At 40.3% G+C, this 26,933-nt stretch overlaps 1 protein-coding gene across 5 annotated transcripts in view; it reads left to right on the top strand.

Moving 5' to 3' along the window:
• The window catches only part of LOC110964790 (plasma membrane calcium-transporting ATPase 1-like), a 144,963-nt gene that overhangs the window by 27,149 nt on the left and 90,881 nt on the right, over positions 1-26,933 (top strand). For all 5 annotated transcript variants that reach the window (XM_051948138.1, XM_022213624.2, XM_022213623.2 and 2 more), the window contains exon 2: positions 19,989-20,325. In XM_051948138.1, coding sequence (XP_051804098.1) covers positions 20,130-20,325 — 196 coding nt within the window. In that variant the 5' untranslated portion in view covers positions 19,989-20,129. The remainder of the gene's footprint in view (positions 1-19,988; positions 20,326-26,933) is intronic.

The raw sequence follows: 26,933 nt of genomic DNA, 5'->3' as shown, positions 1-26,933 counted from the left end.
CTCCGGTGTTCTTCGGTTTGAAACGGATAAGAAGGACAAGGACATGTCCTCTGTGCTGCTATGTCCTTTCTCCTTCCACTTCTTTGCCTCTCTATGTTCATCCTCTGCACTTCGTCTAGTGGCAAGAAATCTGTCAACCTCACAGCTTTTCAAAAGAATAATTGAGGATCACAATAGTCAATAAAATGAATGCATTAAATGATTTACCAGGAGTCATAACCACTACTTTTTTGCTTCACTAAATTGCTCTCAAGTCAAAGTGCTGCTAATTTAACTACTATTGACAGAGTTGAAGAGAATGCAGTTCTTGCTGAGGATTCAGGAGATGAGCAGGTGGAGGCTGTACTCAGTGATGGACGGTCAAAGTTTGGTTGTTTTCTGTCTCACTTTGAGGCTTCATGGCGTCTGATTAATCACCCAAGTGCTCAGTAATCACTGATCATCCAACAGCCTAACTTTCAGGTTGGATGGATTTCTGGCAGGTGAGAGATTTTGCTGGGCTATGCTGCAGTTCTGTCAGTTCTACAGCCTGATTTCCCTCTTGGTTGCTGTTGATGCGTCATTATGAACTGCAGTTAGCTCGTTTTAATATCTGTGTTGGGTGTTTCCTGAAACTAAAGACTGAACTCGACTGCAGAACAGACAGACGATATTGTCTTTTTTCTTTGCACTTTCTCTTCATAATAGATTTTTTTTTACTAACAATATCAAGGATGACATTATCTTGTCTGAGTGCACTTTAGTACAATTGCCGTGAGACATAACTGACTTTGGTCTGCCCGCTTGCGTACAGTATAAACCTGTTAGCTTGACCAGCTGACTCCAATGTGTGGTGATGGATAACTCAATAACATCACTGTATTCTCCCAGATAACTTTGAGGTCAGCCAGAAAGTGGACAGGACTGGAGATTTCTAATGCTGTTATTAGGGCAATTTCTGCATCTACTTTTGGTGTGAATGAAAACATAAGCTCAGAATGAATTGCATGAAACACGTTGTATGTGGTAGAGTTTTTGTACTGAAATATGCTGTTTGCATGCTGTTTTGTTCAAATCCAAAACGTTCAGTCTGCGAGTGTGTATGTGTAAGCTCCGAGGACTGAAGTTACAGTTACACACATAAATATACTAAATGTGATGTAACCCCATGCTCCTCCTCCTCTGTCTTATCTGCTAATATGTTATTAATTAGTTAAATTATTAACATTGGTAAAGGGATTAACAGTTGATCATTAACAGCTGTGACCTTCCCTCTGTGTAATTAAAGGCCAAGGCTGCACATCCACTGTGCAAAGGTCACAGCCAAGAAACACAAACAAAAATAAGAAATTCCAGGCCGAGAACAGAATATCTGCAGATAAATGCACCAACACCCACGTCTGGTGGGTCATAAAGGATGATTGAAAGTGATTACTTTAGAATGAGTCAACACATCGTTTTATTTTCTTTAGATTTCTCTCTAATGTACCTATAAGTGGATGCATATGTTGGTGCTTTCCATTAGTGTGGTCAAGAAGTTGGGCTGGAGCTTGGGTGGTGAAAAGGTCATTGGGACTTCACTCAAAGTCATCGCAACACAATTCATTGTTCATTGCTTTAAATATCAGAAGAGTCCAAATTTGAATCTGTTAGTTGTAGTTTGATGCTCTGCTGCTGAGAAGGAATGACTAACAACAGAAAGTAGTTCATCTGTTTTCATTCAGGTAATTAGATGTAGTGTTTACACACACACACACACACACACACACACAGATTACAATAGACAGTGGGGCCTCATTAAGGTCGACTAAACTGTCCACTAATGCAGCCACTCAGTCAGGAATCCCAGGAATGAGCTCTCTGCATTAAACCAAAAAGTTTGTGTTTGTTCACATAGCTATGAAGGTTGGTGCAAACTGAGCATTTTTCTGCTTTACATGCCTGTCTCTTATTTGTGTTACTGCACAGATCTGGTTCTGTTTCCACAAGTTTATCACTCATTGCAGCATCTCTGTGTGACTGTTGGGTCAAGCTGATAGTGTGTCACAGGGGGACTTCGTATTTCTGTAAAATCTAAAAGTGTGACCTCAAAATTGTAATTTTTATGTGGTTCAGTGTGTATATTTTGCGGTGCAGTGAGTATATGTTTTCAGTTTGCTGTACTTAAAAACACAAAATCTGAAAGTTGAGCCATCTTTTCGCACCTTTTTGTGCAACTTTATTCCATAACACCCAGACCTGATTACTACAGTGCGCTTTCTTCACCCATTCCTCAAAAAATGATGTTTGCATTTGGTTCCAGGGCTCCAGACTGCGACTAAATGGTCGCATTTTACGACCAAAATTTGAGACAGTGCGAGTAAATTTTTCATCTACTCGCGCATGTGCGACCAGTAAATTTGCCGATTTTTTTTTCTTTTAATTACTATTGAATATTGTTGTTGCTTACAAACTTCTGCTCCACACTTCCACCCAGAAGACAGTAATGTGCAAATGAGCTGGTTTACCCAACATTAACTCCAAAAGAAGAAGAAAGGAAACGAACACCAAAGAAGCAGAAGGCGGGCCAATGTGTGCGAGAGCGGGTGGCGAATGACGGTGAAGCTCCTGATGTTTCACAAAGCCTTCATTTACGTTCAGCCTTATTTTGAACACAGATTCACCTTTCTGTCTTGTCTCCATTCCAGCTGCTTCTAAGTTTAGACATATCCTTTGCTAGACAGCAACAGCATGGAACCGTTTTCTTTCATCTTTATGTGAATTTTCGGACTTTTCGCCAGCGTTTTCGTCCTGTCAGGAAACCTCTTCTTAGATAAATACTTCCTGTGCCGCTGAAATGGTCACAAAATAAAAGCCTGTACTATTAAAAATGTGCCTTCAAAATAAAAGCCTGGAGGGAACGGTCATTTTAACGCTAGCAAAATAAAGGCTTTCCAGAATTGATGAACTGATCAACAGACCTTTATAAGAGTAATTTACACATGATTCAGTATAAATACATAACGTGCACATGCATAACACATGCCTGTACTCAGCACAAGGTCATTTTTATTAAAGTTTTCATCCGTCGGAAATTATATGTCAACTAAGCAGCCTTGGTGGAGTACTGCACTCTCTGAGTGCTTTTTACCTCCGTCAGGAGGTTATGTAATCACCGGAGTTTGCTTGTCTGTCTGTCCGTCTGTGTGTGTGTGTGTGTGTGTCTGTGTGTCTGTTTGTCTGTTAACAGCATAACTCAAAAAGTCATGGACGGATTTTCACCAAATTTTTGCAGGATGTCCAGAAGAGCACAAGTAAGAATCAATCAAACACAGGATTTATTTTACAGATTTCTTACAGAACACAATTGAGAGATGGCCTGGCGGCCTGGCGGCCATCTCTCAATTGTCCTTCGACCTGCAAAAAATTCCTGGATCCAGACGGTGATCCGGATCACCTCCAAAATCTAATCGATTCTTACTCTTGCTCTTCCGGACATCCTGTAAAAATTTGGTGAACATCCGTCCATGACTTTTTGAGTTATGCTGTTAACAGACAAACAGACACACACACACACACACACACACACACACACACACACACACACACACACACACACACACACACACACGTGCACACACACACACACACACACACACACACACACACACACACACACATGTTTGTTTTTCTATACCGGTGGGGACTTACCATTGACTCCCATTCATATCTAACTCCTAACCCTTACCCTAACCCTAACCTTAACCATCACCAAATCAATGCCTAACCCTAAACAAATGTTTTTGCACTTTTACATTTTTATTAACAACAATATGGCCAAGAAAACGGTGTTGCCACCCGTGGGGACCTCATTTTAGGTCCCCACCGTAAGACAAGTCCCCACCTTTATAGCAAATAGTCAGGTCAAAGTCCCCACCGGTATAGCAGAAACAAGTATACACACACACACACACACACACACACACACACACACACACACACACACACACACACACACACACACACACACACAGACGGACAGACAGACAAATGGCATGGCGGAGGTATGCGCTCTCCGAGTGCTTTTCTAGTTTTGAAAGTATTTATCAGTAATACAGTGAAAATGAGAGGGAATGTGAATATTTACTTTGCAAGTCGATTTTGGTTTGCGCCCCTAAATTTTCTGGTTGCGCTCCTAAAATTTTAAGTTTGGGGCCACTGTGCTCCTAGGAAAAAAGTTAGTCTGGAGCCCTGGGTTCAAAATGGAACAGCCAGAGTCCTTGCTGAAGGAAGTCATCTCTTAGCTTTTCTGATGTCTTAGATTGCTTTGACACTATTCAATAAAAATCTTTCAGGTTTAGAGTCTTTGCTCTCAGAGCTCCCCTTCTGTGGTTCCAACTGTAAATCTGGGAGGGTGAGGTTTTCAGGACTCTTAATTTTTCTCCCAGTTTAATTGTCCAGGCTAAACACTGATTTCTACTTGATGACTTGTTACCTTAATTGTGTGACACATTTCCTACAAAAGCTAGGTGTTTGGTGTCTTTGAAAGTTTTATGATCTCTAATCAGAAATTGAAATTATAGCTCTGTGTGTTTGAGGACAGTTTGAACAACAGTATGAGTTTGACTGCCCAGTGAAGTTTAAGAGGTTTAGTCAACAGGGTTTATTTATAGTTAGAACCAATTAATGAAGTTACCGCTGTTGTATGTAAGTAGTATGTATGTGCAGCTCTGTCTCATAGGGATCCTCCTGCTATGTGACACTGCTAGTAAAACTCAGAGGAAAAATCCTCTGTTGTGTTTTTGGTGCTGAAATGTGGGAAAAGGATTCCCTCAATCACTTCACACAACTCAAAGTACCATTGGTTGTGTTTGTCTATCCGTTAATGTGATGATGTTACATGGTCACATCCAGCAAATTGTCGATGCAACTTTAACAGATAAATGAGCAGAGGACTTACTGAGACATGAAGCCGACATGTTCAGATGAGGTCACATTGGCAGAAGGCAATGTAGCTCTGAGTTCCACACCCAAAAAATACAACACATACTGTGAGTATATTTGTTTGGTACACGTGTGCTGAATCAAAAGGCCCACACCGTAAATTTTTTGTACAGATACGTGTACCATTACAGCCCGACTTACTTGTGTGAGTCATGTTGTGGTGACATAAATGCATTAACAGTCACATTATGGAGACTTGCCTCTCCTTTTTGGACAGAGAAACAAATTCTCATTGCATAGATCAGTACATTTCAGGGCGAAGGTTTGTTTTGAGAGTAGCGTTAGGGAAATGTTTTGGGTATGTCTCCAGGAAATTAATAAGTCAATGCAATGTCCTCAGAAGGGCTGGAAACACAACGCTGTGTGTGTCAGTGACTGAGTCCACACCTCCGTCTTTCTGCAGTGTGGGGATTTCCTTTTTCCACTCTGCTCACATGACTGCAGATATGGGTGTGGTCTCTTGCATTCCTGGCCTCGCTCTCTTCCCTCTCCTGTTACTGTGTTTGGCATGCTGCGACACTCTCCCTTAAAAACACACACACACACACACACACACACACACACACACACACACACACACACGCACCGCTGTCTAGACTGAGCACACAACGGCTGAGTGTCGGCTGGTTGACGTGCCCTGCATGTGGAAATGTCTGTGTGAAGTCACTGTGGCATGATTCAGAAGGTCTGTGAGTGTGTGAGATTGGTTGCTGTGTGCGACAACAAAAAAAGTTGCTGTGTGTGGAGGGTGTGGCCAGCAGTGAGTTTGCATAGTGGGATTGTGTGTCTGCGTGGAGGGCAGTGCAGGCTGCTCCTTTAGTATGCAGAGCAGGTGTGTCTGCAGAGGCACAGAGATGGAGGAAGAAGAGGGAGGATAACAGCAGCCCAACACAGGAACAATATACAAGATAGTGAACAGATAGCCAGGAATCTAATTGCTTTTATGACCTGTTACTGTGTTTGAGAGAGAGAGAGATTTTTGATTCAGTCAAGTCAATTTTTCATATTCCTTCAGTCGTCCCATAACAAGACACAGAATCATGTTAGTGGCAGCGGTTGGACAACAGCTGAATTATCAAAAGACCAAAAAGAGGCCAAGTGTTCAGGCATGTGTTATGCATGTGCACATTATGTATGAATATCGAATCGTGTGTAAATTACTCTTATAAAGGTCTGTTGATCATTTCATCCCTTTTGGTAAGATTTTGTTTTGCTATTGTTAAAATAACCGTTTCCTCCAGGCTTTTATTTGAAGGCATATTTTTAATAGTACTGGCTTTTATTTTGTCACCATTCCAGCGGCACAGGAAGTATTTATCTAAGAAGCAGTTTCTTGACATGACAAAGACGCTGGCGAAAAGTCCGAAAATTCACATAAAGATGAAAGAAAACGGTTCTACGCTGTTGCTGTCTAGCAAAAGATGTGTCTAAACGTAGAAGCAGCTGGAATGGAGACAAGCTCTTACTTTGTTTCCTGAAGCAATGAGTGAAGGACAGAAAGGTGAATTTGTGTTCAAATTAAGGCTGACGACTGAAAGTAAATAAAGACTGTGAAACATCAGGAGCTTCACCGTCATTTGCCCCTCCTCTCTCACACACATTAGCCCGTCTTCTTCTTCTCTGGTGTTCGTTTCCTTTCTTCTTCTTTTGGAGTTAATGTCGATTGGTAAACCAGCTCATTTGTGAATTACTGTCAACTATTGGGCCTAAGTGTGGAGCAGAAGTTTGTCAGCAACAAAAAATATTCAATAATAATAAAAAAATCTGCAAATTTACTGGTCGCACATGAACAAGTAGATGAAGAATTTATTCACACTGTCTCAAATTTTAGTTGCAAAATGTGACCATTTAGTCGCAGTCTGGAGCCCTGTTCTGTTCAATATTTATGTGGAATTTTGAGGATTTCTTATGTTTTCAGACCCTGGGATTTTTTTTTTTCTGGCAGCAAATAATAATAATACATTTTATTTATAGGCACCTTTCAGAACACTCAGGGTCACCATACAGTGGAAACACAGATAAAACGCATTCAAATATACAGTAAAAAACATAAGAATTGATTGAATGGCTCCAGCAGAGGATAATTTTTTAACTAGTGACCCTTAAAAACAGAACAAAAGTGCAGAATCTTCCGATAATGGGTTGAAGAAAGTTGTGTTGAGACTGACCTGTAACTCAAGGAGTGTTGTTAAAATTCTTGTTTTACAGCTCAGTGGAAACTGATAGAAGCAGCAGAGAGACAGGATGCTGATTGGCTGTAGTGAGTTCAGGGACAAACTCAGTGAGGTGTTTGATAAGAAGCTGTATAATTTACAACCTTGTGGACTGCTGTTGTTAGCTTAGCCATGCTAACTCCAGTGTGTCATGTTTACAACTCTACTCAAGCTATTTCTGCCCCTCTGCTTTCAGACACATCAACTGAGTAAATGTCCTCAGTTACAGTGTGGTCTGATCTCAATCCTGCTCAGGCTTAGCTACGAGCTGTTACCGAGAGAATCACATGGACCTGCTCAAATACATTGTAAACCTTACCATCAGTTTTACTCAGAATGGAACTTAACACATATTACGATTATAATTCACTGCTTTACCTATAGTTAAGGACTTCTAATTATAGTAAGACACATTTTCAAACAGGAGCTTGAAGACTAAGTGCTACTTCAGTCACAACAAGCTGTGCTGTAAAAAATGTTTATTTAAAACATTTTAGAAATTACTGATATTTAAGAGGGGCTGCACAGTGCCGTATGCTGAGGTGAATTGGTTATTCTAAATTGCCTGTAGGTGTGAATGTGAGTGTGATTGTTTGTCTGTATATGTAGCCCTGCAACAGACTGGTGACCTGTCCAGGGCGTCCCCTGCCTTTGCCCGAGTCAGCTGGGATAGACTCCAGCACCCCCTGTGACCCTAGTGAGGATACAGCAGTGTATAGAGAATGGATGGATGAATATTTAAGAGAATTTAGGGAGATAATTGTATATGTTAACCGTAGAAAACAAGCAAAACTATAAATAATGTTTGCACTTAATTAGTTTGTATATGCATTTTGTAATAATTTTACTACTATTTGTTTCGTGAAGGGATTCTATTGTGCAAAAAATGAAAATACAAATTTTTAGCAGAATTCTGATAATTTCTGTTGCTCTTCTATTTGTCTGACAGTCATAGGTGGTTGATATTGTGTAAGAGATTTTTAAAATATTTTTTTAAAATGTTTTTCATTAATCAGTGAATTATTAGAAACCACTATATACTTTATTTGATGTACAAGCAGAAATATCTTCCTAAACTATTTTTAATGTACCATTTTTTAAATGTATTTTCTCTGGCACCCCGGTTGTCAGATTTTTACAAAGTTGTGGTTTACTTTCTAGCTTTTTCCACAACTTTTGAACATATTTCAGAACCTTTCTCAACAAGTGGACTTAGTTGTTACTAAGCGTGGACCCTGTGGTTTTTTGTGATCTCTGTAGCTGATCCCCCTGAGCTGACTGTGCAGCTGCTGGTTCTGCTGCTCACAAACATCTCATGTTGTTTGTTTCTGGTGATCATTGATGCAGCTGACATACTGAAAAATTATCTGCAGCTATTTTACTGATGAACAGTCTTGCATCAGTAAAACCTCAACCGTCACTGTCGTCCAGTTTCTCTGTTGTTTTCACTGATTCATGTGACGGTAACTGAATTCCTGCGCCAACTCCGATGTACTTTGATGCACATTTTTCACTCTCAATCACTAGATTAGCTTTATCTCACTGCTCCTGACACACTTGATGATGTAATTCATATTGTTAGACTCGTCTTTCTTTGATTTTGGTTGACAAGCATCATTTATCAAGCGTTCTGTGTTACAGGCCTCATTCACATGAAAGCCCGTTTATTCCTCTGAGTTTGAGGTGACTAGAATTTGCAACCAACTGCTCTCTGACATAAGAAATAGGGCTAGGCTTAGTAGTAGAAAAGTGTATTACAATGAAATGTTTAATTTCAGTTGACATCGATAATTACTGATCGTTTTTCAAGACCTGTTTACAGCAAAGACCTGAGGACAGGAGTGTACTTTGAATTTAAGCATGAGTGTATAAGATTTGGTAAGAAGATTTTAACAATCTTATTCAGAAGTTGCGTTGTCCAGTTGATTCTGACTTCTTCATTTTTGAATTGTTGAGCAAAAACAAAAGGTCTTTTTTAATGTTTTGACGTAATTCTGTTCAGTCATTTGCATCCATGTACCTCTGACTCCTGATTAAAACAACGTGATGGATGTGATGTTGGTGTGCATGAGTCATTCTGCTGCTTGGCTTTGTTTAGATTAACCAATGTAGTGCACTGTGCTCTGCCAAAACACACATTATGTCCTTGCTGAGGCAGATTATTTCCGAAACTGTTTACATGTGAAGACATGCCTACATGTTTATATATTCAGGTGTTTTCTGAAACATTTTCTCTCCACATCAAAACACCAAAACAATAGAAAATGTCATCTGCTCCACAGTGCAAACACATTTGTGGGAATATTGTGAATGTTCATGACTAATTCTGCAGATACATCCAGACCATCCTGAACAGCAGACTATCCTCTGCTGCTACACACACACACACACACACACACACACACACACACACACACACACACACACACACACACACACACACACACACACACGTTTGTTTTTCTATACCGGTGGGGACTTACCATTGACTCCCATTCATATCTAACTCCTAACCCTTACCCTAACCCTAACCTTAACCATCACCAAATCAATGCCTAACCCTAAACAAATGTTTTTGCACTTTTACATTTTTATTAACAACAACATGGCCAAGAAAACGGTGTTGCCACCCGTGGGGACCTCATTTTAGGTCCCCACCGTAAGACAAGTCCCCACCTTTATAGCAAATAGTCAGGTCAAAGTCCCCACCGGAATAGCAGAAACAAGTACACACACACACACACACACACACACACACACACACACACACACACACACACACAGAGAGAGAGAGAGACTGGCTTATCATATCTCAAACACACACATGTATAAGCTGAGTGGCTGGCAACATGGCGACTGCAGCCTATTTTAATCTGGAGTCAGTAACTAACTGATAAGACGGACAAAGAACAGACCCACTGTGTCTCCCACACTGTAGCTCTGGTTGTCTTGGGCCTCATAGATGCTCCAGCTGTAGATAGATAGCTGAATCCTGACATCATGTCCTGTCTGTCATCTACAGATCACTCCAGTGTGTCATGAATTTATTTCTGTTCTCTTTGACACACAGTTAAACTCAGTCTCCAGTGTAGCTTCATTTCAGTTAAATTTCAAAGTTAAATTCTAGTTTTGCCTCTGTTCATTTGTGTTCCGTGTTGTAGATTGGATTATCGATTCGTCATATTCAAATATGTCTTGTGTGTTCTTTCTAAACTATTATTAGCCAGGTTTAAGCAATGAATCTCTGTGTTAATTATTGATAGAAATCAAGAAAGCAAGTTTGTAATACAGTTGAGAAGCACCACAAACTGCAGCCTCAAAAATGACCAAAAGCTGAATATTATAACCTTTCGTGATGGAGTATATAGTGTAGAGGCGTGGTATTAGTTTTATCTAACTGTCGCTAATACTACGTCCTTCCAGTTGTTTTTTTTTCCCTTTGTGCCAAAAAGAAAACTCACTGTTGACATTTGCCATGACTAATTTACAAAAGCAGTCTCTCTAGCAGAAGACCATTTACTCTGATTTAAAGCTTCTTGGATACTCAGATTTTTTTTTTAAATTTAAAAGATATAGTTTGTTGACGTGCAGGCCCCTCAGATGAAGGAAAGGACAGAAACACTGGAAATGAAGATTAGGTTGCAAAAAAGATATAACGGTAGGTTCTCTGTCAGGAGGCAACACAATTATTAAGTTTGACCATTTAAATGAGCAGCACAAAGACAGATCTGAATGACATCCAGAACACCAAACTATTCCAGATCCCTTTACCAGTGTTTCACTATATGAGAAAAGTTCCAAACAGCTTTTTCCTTTTGTTATATATTATAAAACATATTTTTTGTCCAATGTCATGCAGCCGTATTTGGTGGAAACATTTCATAATCGATAGTGTCTGTGTGAGAATGTTGTTTGTGTGGTGCATGTGTGTGATATATAAACATGTGCGGGAGAAACCAGAGGCGGTTCGATCAGACCTGCAATTTGTCACGGGAAAGCCAGTTTTCATGCAGAGACTCAGTCTGAGCTGCTTGTTTGCAGTTGTGGTCACAGTCAACAGTGCAGAGAATTTTCCATCATCATCCTGCTCTACCTATTCTGTTCGACTCATTTGTCTGCTGAGTGTCAACATTGTGCTTCTGTAATTTATACTTCCAATTCATATGTCACTCCGTTATCAATAATATAAAGAGTATTTGCTTTTTGACAAGAACAAGTGGACGTCTGCTCCTGTCATGTCCTGATAAACATGTTGGCTGAATTTCTTACAGAAACTCTAACACAGCTCGATAACATCACCATCAACTAGTCCTTTCCATGGAGGCTCTAATTGGCTTGGTTGAGTCTCCCTCCAGCAGCAGACAACATGATTCAGGATTAAAAGTGAAAATGGTCAAAATGAAACCATAAAAAACAAATGCAGCATCTCCGGTGTGAGATGATCATCTATCAGAACTTATCTCTGTCTGTATTGACTTGTGTCTTTGCAAATCATTTTTCTTTTCTCTCTCTCTCATATACGAAACATGGAAATCACAAAGGACTTTACTGATGGGACATCACTTCGATCAGTTCAGCCACATCAGTGTCAGAACGTACAGCAGCACTGTTTACAGCTCAATAGTTCAGCCTGTCTGTTGCTGCTAAAATCCATACAAAACTAGCCTATACAAGTTCTGCACAAAGGGGTAATAACTCAGCAGCTTTTCATTATGACTGAGTCATCGCATGGTAATTGTTCAGTCTTTTATAGTGCATTTAAGGAGGATGTAACTTGGTGTCAATCAAAGCTAAACTCACCACTGAGCACTGAAGTCAGTTCACTTAGTGTTTGTTCTTCTGTCAGGCAGTATGTCGACCTGTAGTGTGTCTCTGTGTGTGTGCGCGTTCTATTAGCTCGTTTAGCAGAACACCCACATACACACTTAGTCAATTTGCAGCCAAGAAAACTTGTGTGTGAGAGGAGCAGGTGCGTCATTAAGGTCTAAAGACAGGAATGCTCACCTTTGGACTGACTTGGGTGTGGTAGTGTGTTAACAAACACTAGATGTGTGTGTTCTGTTTGTGAAGCTCCACCCAGAGTCTCTGGATAGAGTAGTTATTTTCTTTCACAATTGTTCTTCTACTATTCCCATAGTTTGTGAACAGTACAGCACTATTCTTAGCTGTAATATTTATTAGAATCAGGTAGAGTTGCATTATATATAATTGATATAGGGTTTTAATCCTTAATATTAAACATATTTAGGTAAATTTTCGTCATAAAAAACACAATAGGATCTTGGTTAGTATTGAAACTTGTTAAATTCATTAATAACAGCTGTCTTATTTTGCTGCTGGTCAAGACTTGAGCTTAAGTTTATGCTTTAAATGTATTGCATGAGTACCAGTGACTTGACTTGATTTGATCGCAAGCATTCTTTCATCATAGCCACAAATAACACATCAAACAGCATGCTATGATAATCCTAAAACTTCCCTGCAATATTGAAACACATCACATACATTAAAAATATCAAAAGAAACAGAGCATGCTAACAACTCCTGTTTCGTTAATGTAAATATGAATAATGTAGAATTATGTACCTATTTGGTTTGCTCTAATGGAATAGTCTTCTCGGTGCCTGTATTATTAAGTAATCTCATTATCTATAATTAACATTTCATCACAATGACATCAGCAACTATTGTGTAATATGTGTAATAAAGTACAACAAACAGGCAGTTAATTTAATTTCTCTGTTATCTTATTGTAAAAATGCAACTCCTGATTAGATAATTACTAAAATGAGAGAGATGGCTGCTGTCCTGGGACCTCATTTATAAAACATTGTGTAGGATCCATACTAAAGTTTGCGTACGCCGAAAATACGATATGGGCGTATGCCTTTCGCCTCTGATTTATAAAACTGTGCGTAAGCACAGCTGCATGCAATTTCTTGATAAATCAGACACCAGCTGGAAGATTGCACAGGCGGATCCACCTCACATTCCGCCCACAACACACCCACATTTTACCATGAATGGTCAATGCAAAGTAACTCATGAATGTACCTGTATATAAATAAGCTGCTGATCCACGGCATTTCACGCAGCGCCGGCCTGCAGTCTTTTCACTGCTGTGCGTCAGGATGAATGAATCATGTGTTGACCCAGGCCACCCTGCCACTAAATTTGTTATGATCATGTCCGATGTACAAATAATTAGTAAACTGATTGAATGTACATTTTTCGGTTCACATAGACAAATTCATTTTCACTCGGGGGTTGTGGTGTGACGCATGTGTGCCTGCGTGCCTGTACAGGGCTGATTAATGGTTGGACGCTCATCCCATTCGGCCGCATATGGATAAATAAACAAAATTATTTAATAAAGATCACCGCACCGGCCCCAGATGTGGACCGGCCCTTCGGTCAAACGACCGAATGAAATAACGTTCAATCCTCCCCTGTTGATATATGAACATAGTTCTGCAAATACGGTCGTAGGCCGAATGGCGCGCTATATGAACATCTACAACAATGAGGGTTTGTGATTATCCAGCTCTACAAGTCTAATATGTGATAACAATAAAGGTTTGAGATCAGTCTGGTTTCAATTCACCACTTCACCCTCCGGCACTGCCGTTCCCTCTGTCTCCAAAATGTGCTTAAGCAAGCATCAAAGTTGGCGCACTGGTGCGCACATTCTCACGCCAAGTTTGTTTTAGAAATCACAACGTACACAGCGTATGCCACTTTCTACGCAAAGGTTGTGATTTACGCCCTGTTTTGTGCGTAAGCAAGCATCAAGAATCAAGGTTGGCGCACCGGTGCGCACATTCTCACGCCAAGTTTGTTTTTATAAATCACAACCTTTGCGTAGAAAGTGGCGTACGCCACTTTCTAGCCCTGTTTTGTGCGTACGCAAGCTTTATAAATGAGGCCCCTGGTCTGTTTCAGGTCTTTTTTTTCGAATGTCTCTGAAGCCATTCAGTAGTTCAGACATGTTCTTAGCTGATCTGAGTCCTGTGATTCTCCATGTTAATTAACAGTATGGGATCATTTCAAGAAATTTCTGAAATATGAATGCAGAACAGAGAGAAACACCGCAGTGTCCCTCATGTTCGTTTCAGACTGCACAAATTTGTATCATGGAGAGTTTGAAATAAGCCATTTGAATCAGACTTTGTTTTTGTACAACATTTTTCATACAGGGCTTGGTGGTTAGCACTTTCGCCTTGCAGCGAGAAGGTCCAAGGTTCATTTCCCATCCTTCCTGGGATCTTTCTGCATGGAGTTTGCACGTTCTCCCTCTCCATGCATAGATTTTCTCCAGGTGCTCCGGCTTCCTCCCACAGTCCAAAAACAGGCTGAGGTTATTTGTTAATTCTAAATTGTCCACAGGTGTGAATACAAGTATGATTTTTTTTGTCTCCATATATATCCCTGTGATAAACTGGTGACCTGTCCAGGGTGTCCCATGGCTTCAACCTGAGTCAGCTGGGATAGACTCCAGCCCGCCACGACCCTAATGAGGATTAAGAGGTGTATAAATAATGGTTGGATGGACTTATCATACAAATGAAATGTGTCTGTGTTGATTGTCAGTCATCCAGGTTACAGTTTGAGCTTCAGTAAACAGCAGCTGAAGGAATTCAAATGAACTATGTTTGTGCTCTGCAAAACAAAGGGATTAAAAATGTAAGAAAAACAATACCTTATATTAGGGCTGGGCGATTTGGTCTAAAAAAAAATCTCAGATTTTTTAAAGAAAAATTCGAGTTTCGATTCGATTTTCGATTTTTTCTTTCAATGCACTTAAAAATTACTGCAGACATCAGATATACTGTCAAAAGTAACTTTATTGCTGTAATTGTCCTCAGAATAAAAAAACGCATGTAAACAATTTAATGAACAAGTTAATGACGCAAGTTAATGAGGCTCTGTAATTCAACAATTTCCCCAGGAACTGAGAGCATCTTTTAATCCGTGGGCAATTATTTCACCGGTGTGGTAATCGGGGAAATATGCTGTCTGGAGGCAGATGCTGTGCATGGTCCAGCTGTCGTTGCGCTGTGAGACTCATGTACGGCTGCATTGTCCGGCCACCTCCTCCAGCTCGTTGCGGATCTTTTGCCGAGTGGTATTGTACAGGTGAGGCAGCGCCACATCGGCGAAATACTTGCGACTGGGTACAACGTACCTTGCATCTAACACTTTCAACAGCTGCAGTCGATTCCAGCCATTTTCAGTACAAAAAATCGCTAATAATCTATTTGTAAATAAAAAATATGATGAGAAATACAGGGAATATTGGACGCGCATCGTGAGGTGCATTTCCTTGAAAACGACCGATTCGTGGATTATATACCGACTTCAGGACATGTTTTGGACAAAATAATTTACTGGCTTGTGTCGTCTGGATGTAAAAGGTTGGATTATGGCTGTTTTTTGTGGAATATTTTCATCTGTGTGTAATAATGAACCCGGAAATGTGAGTCGCGCTGTGTGTGTTGAAGCCGTGTATAGAGAACGGATGGATTGATATTCGTTGTTTGTTGGACAAATGTGTTTATATTACCCGCTGTGGTAATCACATCTGAAAGTGGTTTATACCGGCGGATTCATGAGAATCTAAGTTTTCCATCGGTGTATAGTGTTTGTATAATTGCGTTTGGAGCCTTCGGACATTCTTGAAATTCCTATGCAAATTAGTAAGTGTACCGCCGGCGGTACACTGAAGTTTTAAAAATACTTTGCAGCGAGGCTTTGTCTGTTGTTCGTCTGAAGCATCAAAACCGAACCAGTTCCAAATGATTGAGTTAGCTGTGCCTTTCTTTTGAATGAGTTCTCTGTTACATGTTGCCGCTGCCGCGGGGAAGGGGGCTGTGTCACACCGCGCTACGGAAGCCCATGAGGAATGGGCGGACGGAAAGCGAAAGATGCCGGAAAACTGCGGGGGAAAAACTCGAGTTTGCAAAATAAAAATCTTTTTTAGCAACAAATTCAAAAAATCGATTAAATTGATTTTTCCCCAGCCCAACTTTATATCCGCCCCTACCTCACTGTCCCATAATTATGTTATAAATGCAGGATGCAAAGTGACTAAGGAAACTCTGTCATAAGTCAGTACAGCCAAGGAAACACCTGAGGCAGCATGGATCAAAATTCAGAAAAACAAAGTAATACAGTCATAACATAGAAGTGATTAAAGACAAAATAGATAAGATAGGTTAACATACATAGTGAAATCTATTAGGGCTGCAACTAACGACGTGTCGACGAATTGTCTGAGCACGATACGTCATCAAAAGCGGAAGTGAACGCGCAATGCAACAGAATCAGCGTCTGACCGGAGCGCAGAACACGGACGGACATCGGCGCTGCATCGTGCATATATTATGTACACATGATGCAGCGCGGACATCCGCTTTCTATCATAAGCGCGCATGTCAGCGTGTACTATACTGCTGTTTCGAAACTCGGACATCCGCGCTGCATCGTGCATACATAATATACGCACGATGCAGCGCCGATGTCCGTCCGTGTTCCGCGCTCTGGTCGGACGCTGATTTCTGTTGCATTGCGCATTCACTTCCGCTTTTGATGACGTATCGTGCTCAGACGATTCGTCGACGCATCGTTAGTCGCAGCCCTAAAATCTATAAATGGAAAAATCAAAATTGTAATAATTAAATGAAATCAAAAGTCAAACTAAAAAGGAAAGTCCTGAGATTACTTTTTAAAATATCACCAGACTAACCATAAAACTAGAAGAGTGCCTCGGAGTGGGTTTTTGTTCTGACTTTTGGTTTAATTAGAAGGCTGCTACAGCAGCCCTGAGGGTTCTAGAGGATTCATTTGGTAAACAGGAAGGACTGAGACCATTAAGAGCTTTATAAAACCAAAGGGTTCATAAAATCAATAGTAAAGTAGACAGGTATCCAGTGCAGAGACTTTCAAGCTGGTGCAATGTGATGCTGTCTTTCTGATCTTCATCAATGCACCTGCTGCTGAATATTGAAGCAGTTTAAGTAAGGATTAATGTTCTTGGAGATACCAGGTAGTAGAACATTACAGGTGACACTGAAGAAAACATTTATATGATGAGACACAACCTGAAATTTTTGTCTTTTAGATTTGAGTGTTGCTGCACTGTAAATGTAAAATCTCAGTTCAGACTGAGCAGAGTGTATGTGTCATGTCTGGGTTCAGATTTGACTGTACCTCCCCCCTCCCCCTGGAAGCGTAATTCAGAATCAGAATCAGAATTACTTTATTCATCCCTGAAGGGTAATTCAGTTATCAGGGTTCTTATCTGTTTAATTGTGAATTGAATAGCCCAGGGGTCGGCAACCCGCGGCTCCGGAGCCGCATGCGGCTCTTTCAGCCCTCTGTTGTGGCTCCCTGTAACTTTGGAAAATAAATTGTTCTGCCTTTCAGGCGCGTTTCAATGCATTTTAATATAGAGCGTTTTATTGTGAAATTACCGCTCTTATTTTGACGCGTCACTCCACCGGATGTGCTGCTGGGGTTTTCCTCTGGCTGGGAGATAACTATGCATGAGAGCGCAAGGTTGATGCAGAGGAGATGGAGAAGCAACACCTGTAGTTTCACATCGTTTTGTACTCAAGAATGGCAAGCCTGTATATTAAAGCTCCATTCCAAGAGAGACACGTCTTGTCTTTGAGTCAAAAGTACTCATGATAGGGTAATACACGTTACTCGCAAGAACACGGCAGCAGGTCAGAGAGTCAGAGGAGTGTCGTCTTGGAAAATAGGGCAGCGACTTACCGGAGAAAAGTTATTAGCTTAAGATAAATAGATTTTACAAGTTAAATAGACATTCGCAAAATATTGATTTCCAGCTAACATTACGTAACATATGAGGTCCAGGAGCAAAAATGACATTAACCAAGTAAGATAAATATTAGTGGAAGGACACAATTTAAAAAATGAATCTAATTAGAGGCTTTTTAATTAATTAATGACGACTGATTAACAAGGGCATAGAGGTGAAAAAAAAAAAAAAAAGCGATATATGCAGTGTTGTCTTCATTTTAAATGCCAAAAGGATTTTGCGGCTCCCGGTGTTTTCTTTTCTGTGGGAAACGGGTCGAAATGGCTCTTTGAGTGTTAAAGGTTGCCGACCCCTGGAATAGCCTGACTGCTGATGGCAAGAAAGATTTCCTAAATCTTTTGGTCTTGCAGCACAGGGATAGGAGCCGTCCACTGAAGTTTGGTTGTTCATTGAGGCAGATGTGAAGTGGATGATCCATGTTTGTCAGAATGGCCTCCATCTTGCTCAGTGCCCGTCTCTCCACCTCATCCTCCAATGTGTTCAATCTGATTCCAACCACAGAGACAGCTTTTTTAATCAGTTTGTTCAGACGCCTGGCATCCTTCTGTTTTATGCTGCCTCCCCAGCAGACTGCAGCATAAATAGGACACTTGCTACCACAGACTGATAAAACATCTGCAGCATCTTACTGCAGATGTCTAAAGATCTAAAATCTAAAAATCTAAAGCTAAAATTCATATTCCTTAAACGGTGTCACCGCAGGGGTGCATAGTTCATCTGTTAACCAGGTGCCAAATGTTGCACATCAAGGCAGCTAAAGCTATCAATGTAACATATTCAGCATCTGAACCAATCAAAATGGCTGTAAATCTGACCCCAACACTTCATTTTGAGAACCACTGACCTAAACAAGTGGCAGGGAAAACCTAAACCACCATCGTGCACCCAGAGGACAATTGACCCTACACCATCACTGGTGCTGATCTAACTCTGTGTGTGTGTGTGTGTGTGTGTGTGTGTGTGTGTGTGTGTGTGTGTGTGTGTGTGTGTGTGTGTGTGTGTGTGTGTGTGTGTGTGTGTGTGAGTGAGTGCGCATGCGTGCGTGTCACAGATCACCTATCAGTGAAAAATGGAGGGTGGCCTTTGATGTGCACTTAGATAATGTGTGGTGACGGCATGGAATGCCACAGTTTCACCACACAAACTCTCTTTGACACTCACACACTGGCTCAGTGTTCTTCCATCTCATTGGTCTCTGGTCCTCTGCTGGAAGTTGATTGGTTCTCAGAGCTACAGTGCATTTATCCATGACCTCTGGGTCTTCATCTATGAATCCAGTTTTGTCTCTCTTCACTGTGTTAAATTAGTTCTTACAGCACCACTGGTCTGACTCTTGATTATGGGATCTAATCTTTTCTTGATTTCACTATAATTAAATATGTGGCCTAATGTTGTTTTCACAGCTTCACAGTCTGATGAATTCAAACGCTCCATCATACACTGGAAGTGTGTTTAGTTCACTGTGCACCTAAACACACAGGATTTATAGATTTTCTGAGTTGCAGAAGGGATGTTACACGGTCTACTGGTTACATGAGGTGTTTTAGATGTTTCCATCTGACAGTCTAATGAAATACTATCTTCTTTTTTCTTTTTCATTATTGTCATCACTACTCCATTTTAGATGTTTGCTGATTTGCTGGTGATGCTGTTTTTTGATATTACAAGTTATGATCATTCATAAATAAGAGAAACGACAACTTTTTAATTGATGGTTCTGTCCACACACCAGCAGCAGATGGTTCAGTGAGAACAGAAATACATCAAACAATCATGAGTCTCCGAGGAGCAGTGCAAACTGATGATCTCTTCCCTAATTGACCAAATTATTCTCTATGCAATTAATTGGAAAAAAAAGTCAGGGGGAGTCCTGAACTGATCTGTCTACAGATGCTGATGTTTGGTTCCTGCATGTTCAGTTTCCAGTCTGGATGCAGTTTCTAAAAATCTTGTCTCTGTTTCTTCTGCAGCGTGACGCCAGTGGAACATGTTTACTCCCCTGTGAGAACCACACTACCCACAATTCCTGCAAACTGACAATACAGTCAAAGTTTACTAGATAACATTAACAAAAGCACTCAGAGGACAGAACTGCTCTGAAGAAGACCAAAATGGCCAACAACACAGCAGACCACCCTCCAGGGAATTCGGTTGCAGAGGGCAACCATGATGGGGACTTCGGGGTGACCATGATGGAACTAAGAAGCCTGATGGAGCTGCGGAGCGGGGAAGCCGTCAACAAGATACGGGACACTTACGGAGACGTGCAAGGAATCTGCCGCCGCCTCAAGACATCATCTATAGAAGGTAAGACCTGCTCATTTCACCAAAGCGACACATTCTGCACTTCGTTATACACTTTGTCTTATGTGCACTACCAGGCAAAAGTTTGGACTCACCCCTAATTTTTCTGTGATTGGTTCATATTACCTAAATTACGAGCACAATTTAGCCATGTTTCATTTCTAATCACAGTAGAACTATAGATAAGAACACTGAAACATTGAAGCATTTATCATATAATACTGTTAATAAACTGTCTAAATCTGTGACTCATCAAAATAGCCTCCTTTAGCTTTGATAACTGCTTGACAAATTCAAGGCATTCTTGCAATCAGTGACATGAGATAATCACTTGAAATTTCCTCCCATGCTTCTGCCAACATCTCATAAAGGTTTGCAGCACTTGTGGGTTGCTTGTTCTTGATGTTTCTGACCAGTTCATCCCATGCAAGTTCGATGGGGTTAAGGTCAGGGGACTGAGCTGGCCAAGTCATAATCCTTAGCCTCCCCTCCTCTTCTTTCTTGGCCAAATACCTTTGACACAGTTTGGAGGTGTCCTTTGGATCGTTGTCTTCTTGTAGTGTGAATGGCTGTCCCACTAAATGCAGCCCAGAGGGAATGGCATGCCTCTGTCAGATACTGTGGTATCCATGCTGATTTAGAATTCCTGTGACTTTATGCAGATCACCAGTCTGTCCCTCTGCAAAACAACCCCAGACCATCATGCTACCTCCACCATGCTTTAATGTGGGAACAACACACGCAGGAGTCAAGCGTTCTCCAACCCTACGTCGAACGTACTTGTGCCGTTTTGATCCAAAGATTTCAAACTTTGACTCGTCTGTAAACAGAACTGTTTTCCATTCGTCTACAGTCCAGTTTCTATGTTCTTTAGCCCACTGAAGTCTCTTCTTTATGTTCTACTTTCTTAGCAGTGGTTTCCTTGCAGCTACCCTACCTTTCAGACCAGATTCCCGCAGCCTACGCCACACAGTATCCACTGACACGTTATTGCTCCTGGTTGAGTTTAGTTGAGCTCTTATTTCTGGGGCTGTCTTTTGTCTATTTCCAAGACTGGTGACCCTGATGAACTTATCTTCGGCTTTAGACGTGACTCTGCTTCTACCAGAACAAAATCTGTCTTCATGTGAACCTGTTTCTTCATATCTCTTTAATCCCTACTGTAGGGACTAAGAGTAGGTGCCTCAAAAACAGGGCTCAGGGACTAAGGGGTTAATGTTTTTGCAACTCCACTTTGTGAGACTTTAACTTTCTGAGCAATTTGTCTTGTAGAATAGCCTTCTTTTTTCAAAACCTGAATTTCAATCCTTTTTTCTTTGCTTAACTGAGGTTTTCTGGCCATTTTTGTGCTACCTCAGATTTAGGTAATTTTAAAATTATCTAAAGGCATTCTTCTTTCCAGAAATTATCAGTCTTTAATATCAACTCAAAAAGTTAACACAAAATATTTGTGAACAGAGTAAAGAACTGTGAATCAAGGCGTGAAAAACATTCTATTGGAACGACATAGTTATTACAGGGGACATGCAACCCTTTGTAAAGATATTTTAAGTGTTTTAACCAAACAAAAGATAGGGTAATGTTGCGACCTAAACCTTCTAGTAATGCTTTCATCAATAAATGCTTAGAAATATCTCTACTTGAGTGCCATACTTGATTAAATTTTGTTCATAGCATACTCATGAATGTTCTTGCAATATTTACAAATAACAAATTGTTAAAGTTGGCTCTTAATTGGGCTGTTTTGTCAAAAATACGGGAAAATTAAGGCGAGTCCAAGCTTTTGCCTGGTAGTGTATGTAGATAATCATAAGACTAAAAGCTTGGAAACATTTTGTTCATTGAACTCTTAATGTGAAAACATTGTGCGGCATATTGTAATTAAACACAGGAAATTCCATGAAAATCACTAACTACCTCCCACCTGAACCTCCTCACAGTCAGCTGAAATTTGGCTATAGAAAACCGGTGTTGAACAAAAAACAGATTGCAGATTGTTTGCAGTTTTAAACAGAGCTCAACTGTGTTTTCAGTGCTGTCAGTAATCTAATTCCTACTTCATGGGTTCTGACTGATGATTTTACATGACACACTTCAGCTTATGAATCCTGCTGGTGTGAGGGTGATGGGAAGAGATCAAGAGCAAACACGCAGCAGAAACAGTTGTTGTCAAGTTCAACATTAGTACGTCAATTGCAGCCTTTAACAGCTGATATATTATTATTATTATTATTCATGTTTTATTATTGCTGAGTCTTGTTAAAAATCACTTCTAGAAATCAATCAGTTAATTATCCAGTCAGATCATCGACGGTGTTGATTAGCCAACCAGGCAAAGCAGAAACGTGTCAGTCAGTTCCTCATATGTGACACTGCAGCTCCTGTTCACAATGCTCCAATGTGGATCAGACTGACTGCTCGACCTCCAGTATTCTCAAAATCCTCGACCAGCCGCTCATCCAAACTACCGTACTTCACACTCAACGCTGACTGCTTTGGGTTATTGAAACAGTAAAACTCTGAGAGAGGCAGAGTTAACACCAACCGTCTCTCTGCATGCCTCTGACTATACCGCAGTTCAGTGCTACTCCCGAGAATTATTTTTGATGTAAATTTAACTACTGTTTTTCTTCATTAGTCAGTTATTGTAATGACGAATTAATCAATTACTTCAGAGATATTTTTATTACTTGATTGATAAAAATGAATTTAATTAAAATAAATGTCAGAAATGTTTTTTTTCATTCCTCTCATCATTATATCTAATTACCAAGTCACTGCTTTGTTATGATGGTAATAATATTAACAGCAAATTTGTCAGATTCCTGATCAGAAAACAACTCAACCTGTAATTCACTGTATGTCGTAGAAAGCCTTTTTTTTGGCCTTCAGATACTTAAAACTACGTAAAACTTAAAATGGTTCCGACATGGACTGACTTGATCACTTTTGGAATGCGTAGTTAAGATAATGACCAACAAATGTATTTTTTCATCATAATGGGAAAAAATAACTGAAAAGAATAACAGCTATACTTTAATGTTAGTTTAAACTTACACACACACACACACACACACACACACACACACACACACACACACACACACACACACACACACACACACACACACACACACACACACACACACACACACACACAAATCAAAGAATCCCCCCTGGTTTATTAGTAGGAGGGTGGTTGTGATTAGTGGTTGCGAGACTGTAAATGCAGCCAAATGAATCTCCTTCCGTCACCCCTCCATCAACAAGTATGAGAACCTACAACACCAACTTCTTCAGTGTAAAATGCAACAGGCTCTTTCTAGTGTCAGTGTTTTGTTTGTCTGTTCTGGGCTACTGTAGAAAATGGTCCGACTCACCAGATATAGATTGTAGCTATAAACCTGACATTAAGGTGGTGGGAGCACAGGGTCATGGGTGTTTTTAGTCACGTCACTAATGATGATAAGCATGAGAATCGTAGTGGAGCTTTTCATTGTTGAGGCTATGTGCAGCTCTGCAGGTCACTATAGTGTAACTGGTACTGTTGGTGTATTGATTAAAATGCGTCTGTAATTGTATTCAGCAGACACACAGATCAGGAGGTGACAGGCGTGATACGAACACGTTTGGTAAAGGTGGACGTGCTTCTTATTTAGTGATGATAGATGATCAGTTGGATTTCAGTCAGAGCTCCGTGTGAGACCAGAAAATGGCTGACATGCTGCTGTTTGTTATTCCTCTCTCCCTCTCTCATCCTTTTGTCCCTGTGTGTTTTTGTGTGTGTGTTTGCAGCCATCGGTCCATTCCAGGATTGAAATTAGTTCCAGCCCGTTCCCCTAATGGCTCCATAGATCATTGCTCTGTTCCATTTAGTAATCAGAGGACAGCTGTAGTCGCGTCCTCCACGCAAGAAATTACTCACTTTAATGAAGAAAGTGTAATTATATTTTCACTGCAGAGAGGGGGGTGTAAAAGTGGGGGAAACCTGAATGTAAGACTGAGGGCAAACGCACAAAATGAAACTGTGTGGCACTGGACAAATTTCAGTCTGCATTGTATTTGCTTTTTGTCTTTCAGTATTAGCATTATGTACTAAGTTTACTCACATTTCAGATTCAGTCTTCCATAAAGCTGTTAAATTTATTAAATTACGATTCTAAAATCAAAAAAGCATAGGCCAAGAGAATGTTACTGTAGCCCTATAAGGTACAGTCAATTCCAGCCATTTTCAGTACAAAAAATCGCTAATATTTTATTTGTAAATAAAAATATGACGAGAAATACAGGGAATATTGGACGCGCATCGCCAGGTGCATTTCCTCGAAAACGACCTATTCGTGGATTATATACCGACTTCAGGACATGTTTTGGACAAAATATTTTACTGGCTTGTGTCGTCTGGATGTCCAAGGTTAGATTATGGCCGTTTTTTGTGGAATATTTTCACCTGTGTGTAATAATGAACCCACAAATGTGAGTCGCGCTGTGTACGTTAAAGCCGTGTATAGAGAACGGATGGATGGATATTCTTTGTTTGTCGGACAAATGTGTTTATATTACCCGCTGTGGTAATCACATCTGAAAGTGGTTTATACCGGCGGATTCATGAGAATCTAAGCTTTCCATCGGTGTATAATGTTTCTATCATCGAGTTGGCAGTGTCGTTCTATTTCGAAAAATGCTTATGCAGATATCAAAACGGCCTGCTTGCGGGCCGCTGAACCGCAACAGGTTTTAATATATGATCAGCCGTTTATGTTCCAGGAGGGAACACGTCTGGGGTTTGTTTATGCAACCGAACTTTGAATTGCTGTTATGTGCTTTCATGGTGGTTTGCATTTTAAGCTTTTAGGTGAAACTGTCGACTATTCTATCAAACAGTTTTCTTGTTGCTCTTGGTGAATTTCCTACTGTTGTACTGTTGGTACGTATAGCTGTTGTTTTATCATCCAGGTTGACTTTGAGTTTAGGTGTGCTGATGCAGGTGAGCCAGCCAGCACAGATGAAACTCTGCGTTGCGTTTGCTAAGCAAACACTGTGGTGAAGCCAGTATCACATCTTCACGTGTGCTGCATCTGAATGAATATTCAGCACAGAGGAGAAGCCCACAGAGCTCTCTACACATGCATGACAAAGCGAATGCTCTTAACAAGAAAAGTGAATGATTTTGACTGCTGGAGTCATACGTGTTACACAAAGAATGAATCATTACTTTTTGCCAGATTTATAATTGTACTGTAGGCTGAGCTTTTAATTAAGCTAATTTTTTTCAGCCCTTTTTTATTTGCATCAGCCTGTTTTTCTGTCATGTTCAGCCAAAACTCCCACAAAACTCCGTTTAACTGAACATAATCTATTCCTGGAAGAAGAAATGATTATGCTGCATATTTTGGGCTGTTAACAGCATGTAACTTTACTCACAGTGTTACAACTCTGTATAGGTCAAAACATTTAATAACGTTTTTTTAAACACATACTGAAACTAATGTGCGCTATATTCAATATGCACATGTATATTGCAGTGCAATGTTAGTAGGGTACTAAGGTATAAAAGATAGATACTACCCAAACCGGCTCTGGTGCGGATATTATACGATTGTTTTTAATGAAAAAGGAAGCCAGTAATCGGTATTTTGATTTTAATTAGGCTGATTTTATGCTTCACATTGTGCAGAAAGGCGACTTGTTTTTCCCAGATGATATGTTGGAGGCTTGCTGTTGGATATGTCTCGTCTTTAGACAGCTTGCTATCAGCAGATCATTACAAAGATCATTAAAAATAATCTACCAACATGAATTACAAAAAATGGCTTTTGCAAACTTTTGTATTTGCTTTTTCAGAGATGAATGGCAGTCACAGATAAACTTTCTCGTGTGCTGCAAATAAATGGTACACTGGATTGTATGGTTGTGTGATATTTTAAAGTTTTCCAGACATCACCATCACAAAAAGTGATTGTGATTGCCAATATTTGCTAAAGTGTGAATACACTTAACAAGACACTTAACAGAGAGCAACAAATAAGTGATTTCCATACGCTGATTTATGTGTAGCAACCTGCAATGATGTACACCTGAATAAACCTGCTTTTGTCTGGACATTTCATAATGCTTTCTATCCTCTTCTGCTATCTATGTGTCACCATTTTCAAAATCCCCTTTACTACAAGAAAGAACCTCTGAGCAGCAACCTAAAAACTGAACATTTGAAGTTTTGTCAAAGACTTTGAGGATGTAGTAAGGCAGCATTGCCGGTTTTTATAGTGCTTGTCTCCCTGTGTGGAGATGTTCCAAGATGCCTGTGATTGGTTAAAAGAAATATAAACAAACCAGAGCAGATTTAGAGCTACAACAGAATGACAATGAGGTGCAGCCAGATTGTTCTGTACTGCAGAATGGTCTGGCTTTGTGAGACTAATCTGTTTTTAGCATGACTCTGCTAACAACTCTAGGTTCCTTTACTCTTCGATTAAGCTGTCATGAGCATGTAAGAATCTGAGGCTACAAACGGTGGCAGGGAGATTTCAGGTTTTAGTGTCTTTACACTATTTTGGCTCTAACAAGCCTTTACTGTCTAAACCAGCGCTGCAGTGATAAGGAGACGGAGA

This window comes from Acanthochromis polyacanthus, chromosome 5, assembly GCF_021347895.1.
Source record: "Acanthochromis polyacanthus isolate Apoly-LR-REF ecotype Palm Island chromosome 5, KAUST_Apoly_ChrSc, whole genome shotgun sequence".
NCBI lineage: Eukaryota > Metazoa > Chordata > Actinopteri > Pomacentridae > Acanthochromis > Acanthochromis polyacanthus.
The sequence above is the reverse complement of the archived record's forward strand: the minus strand, read 5'-3'. Positions and strand labels throughout refer to the sequence as shown.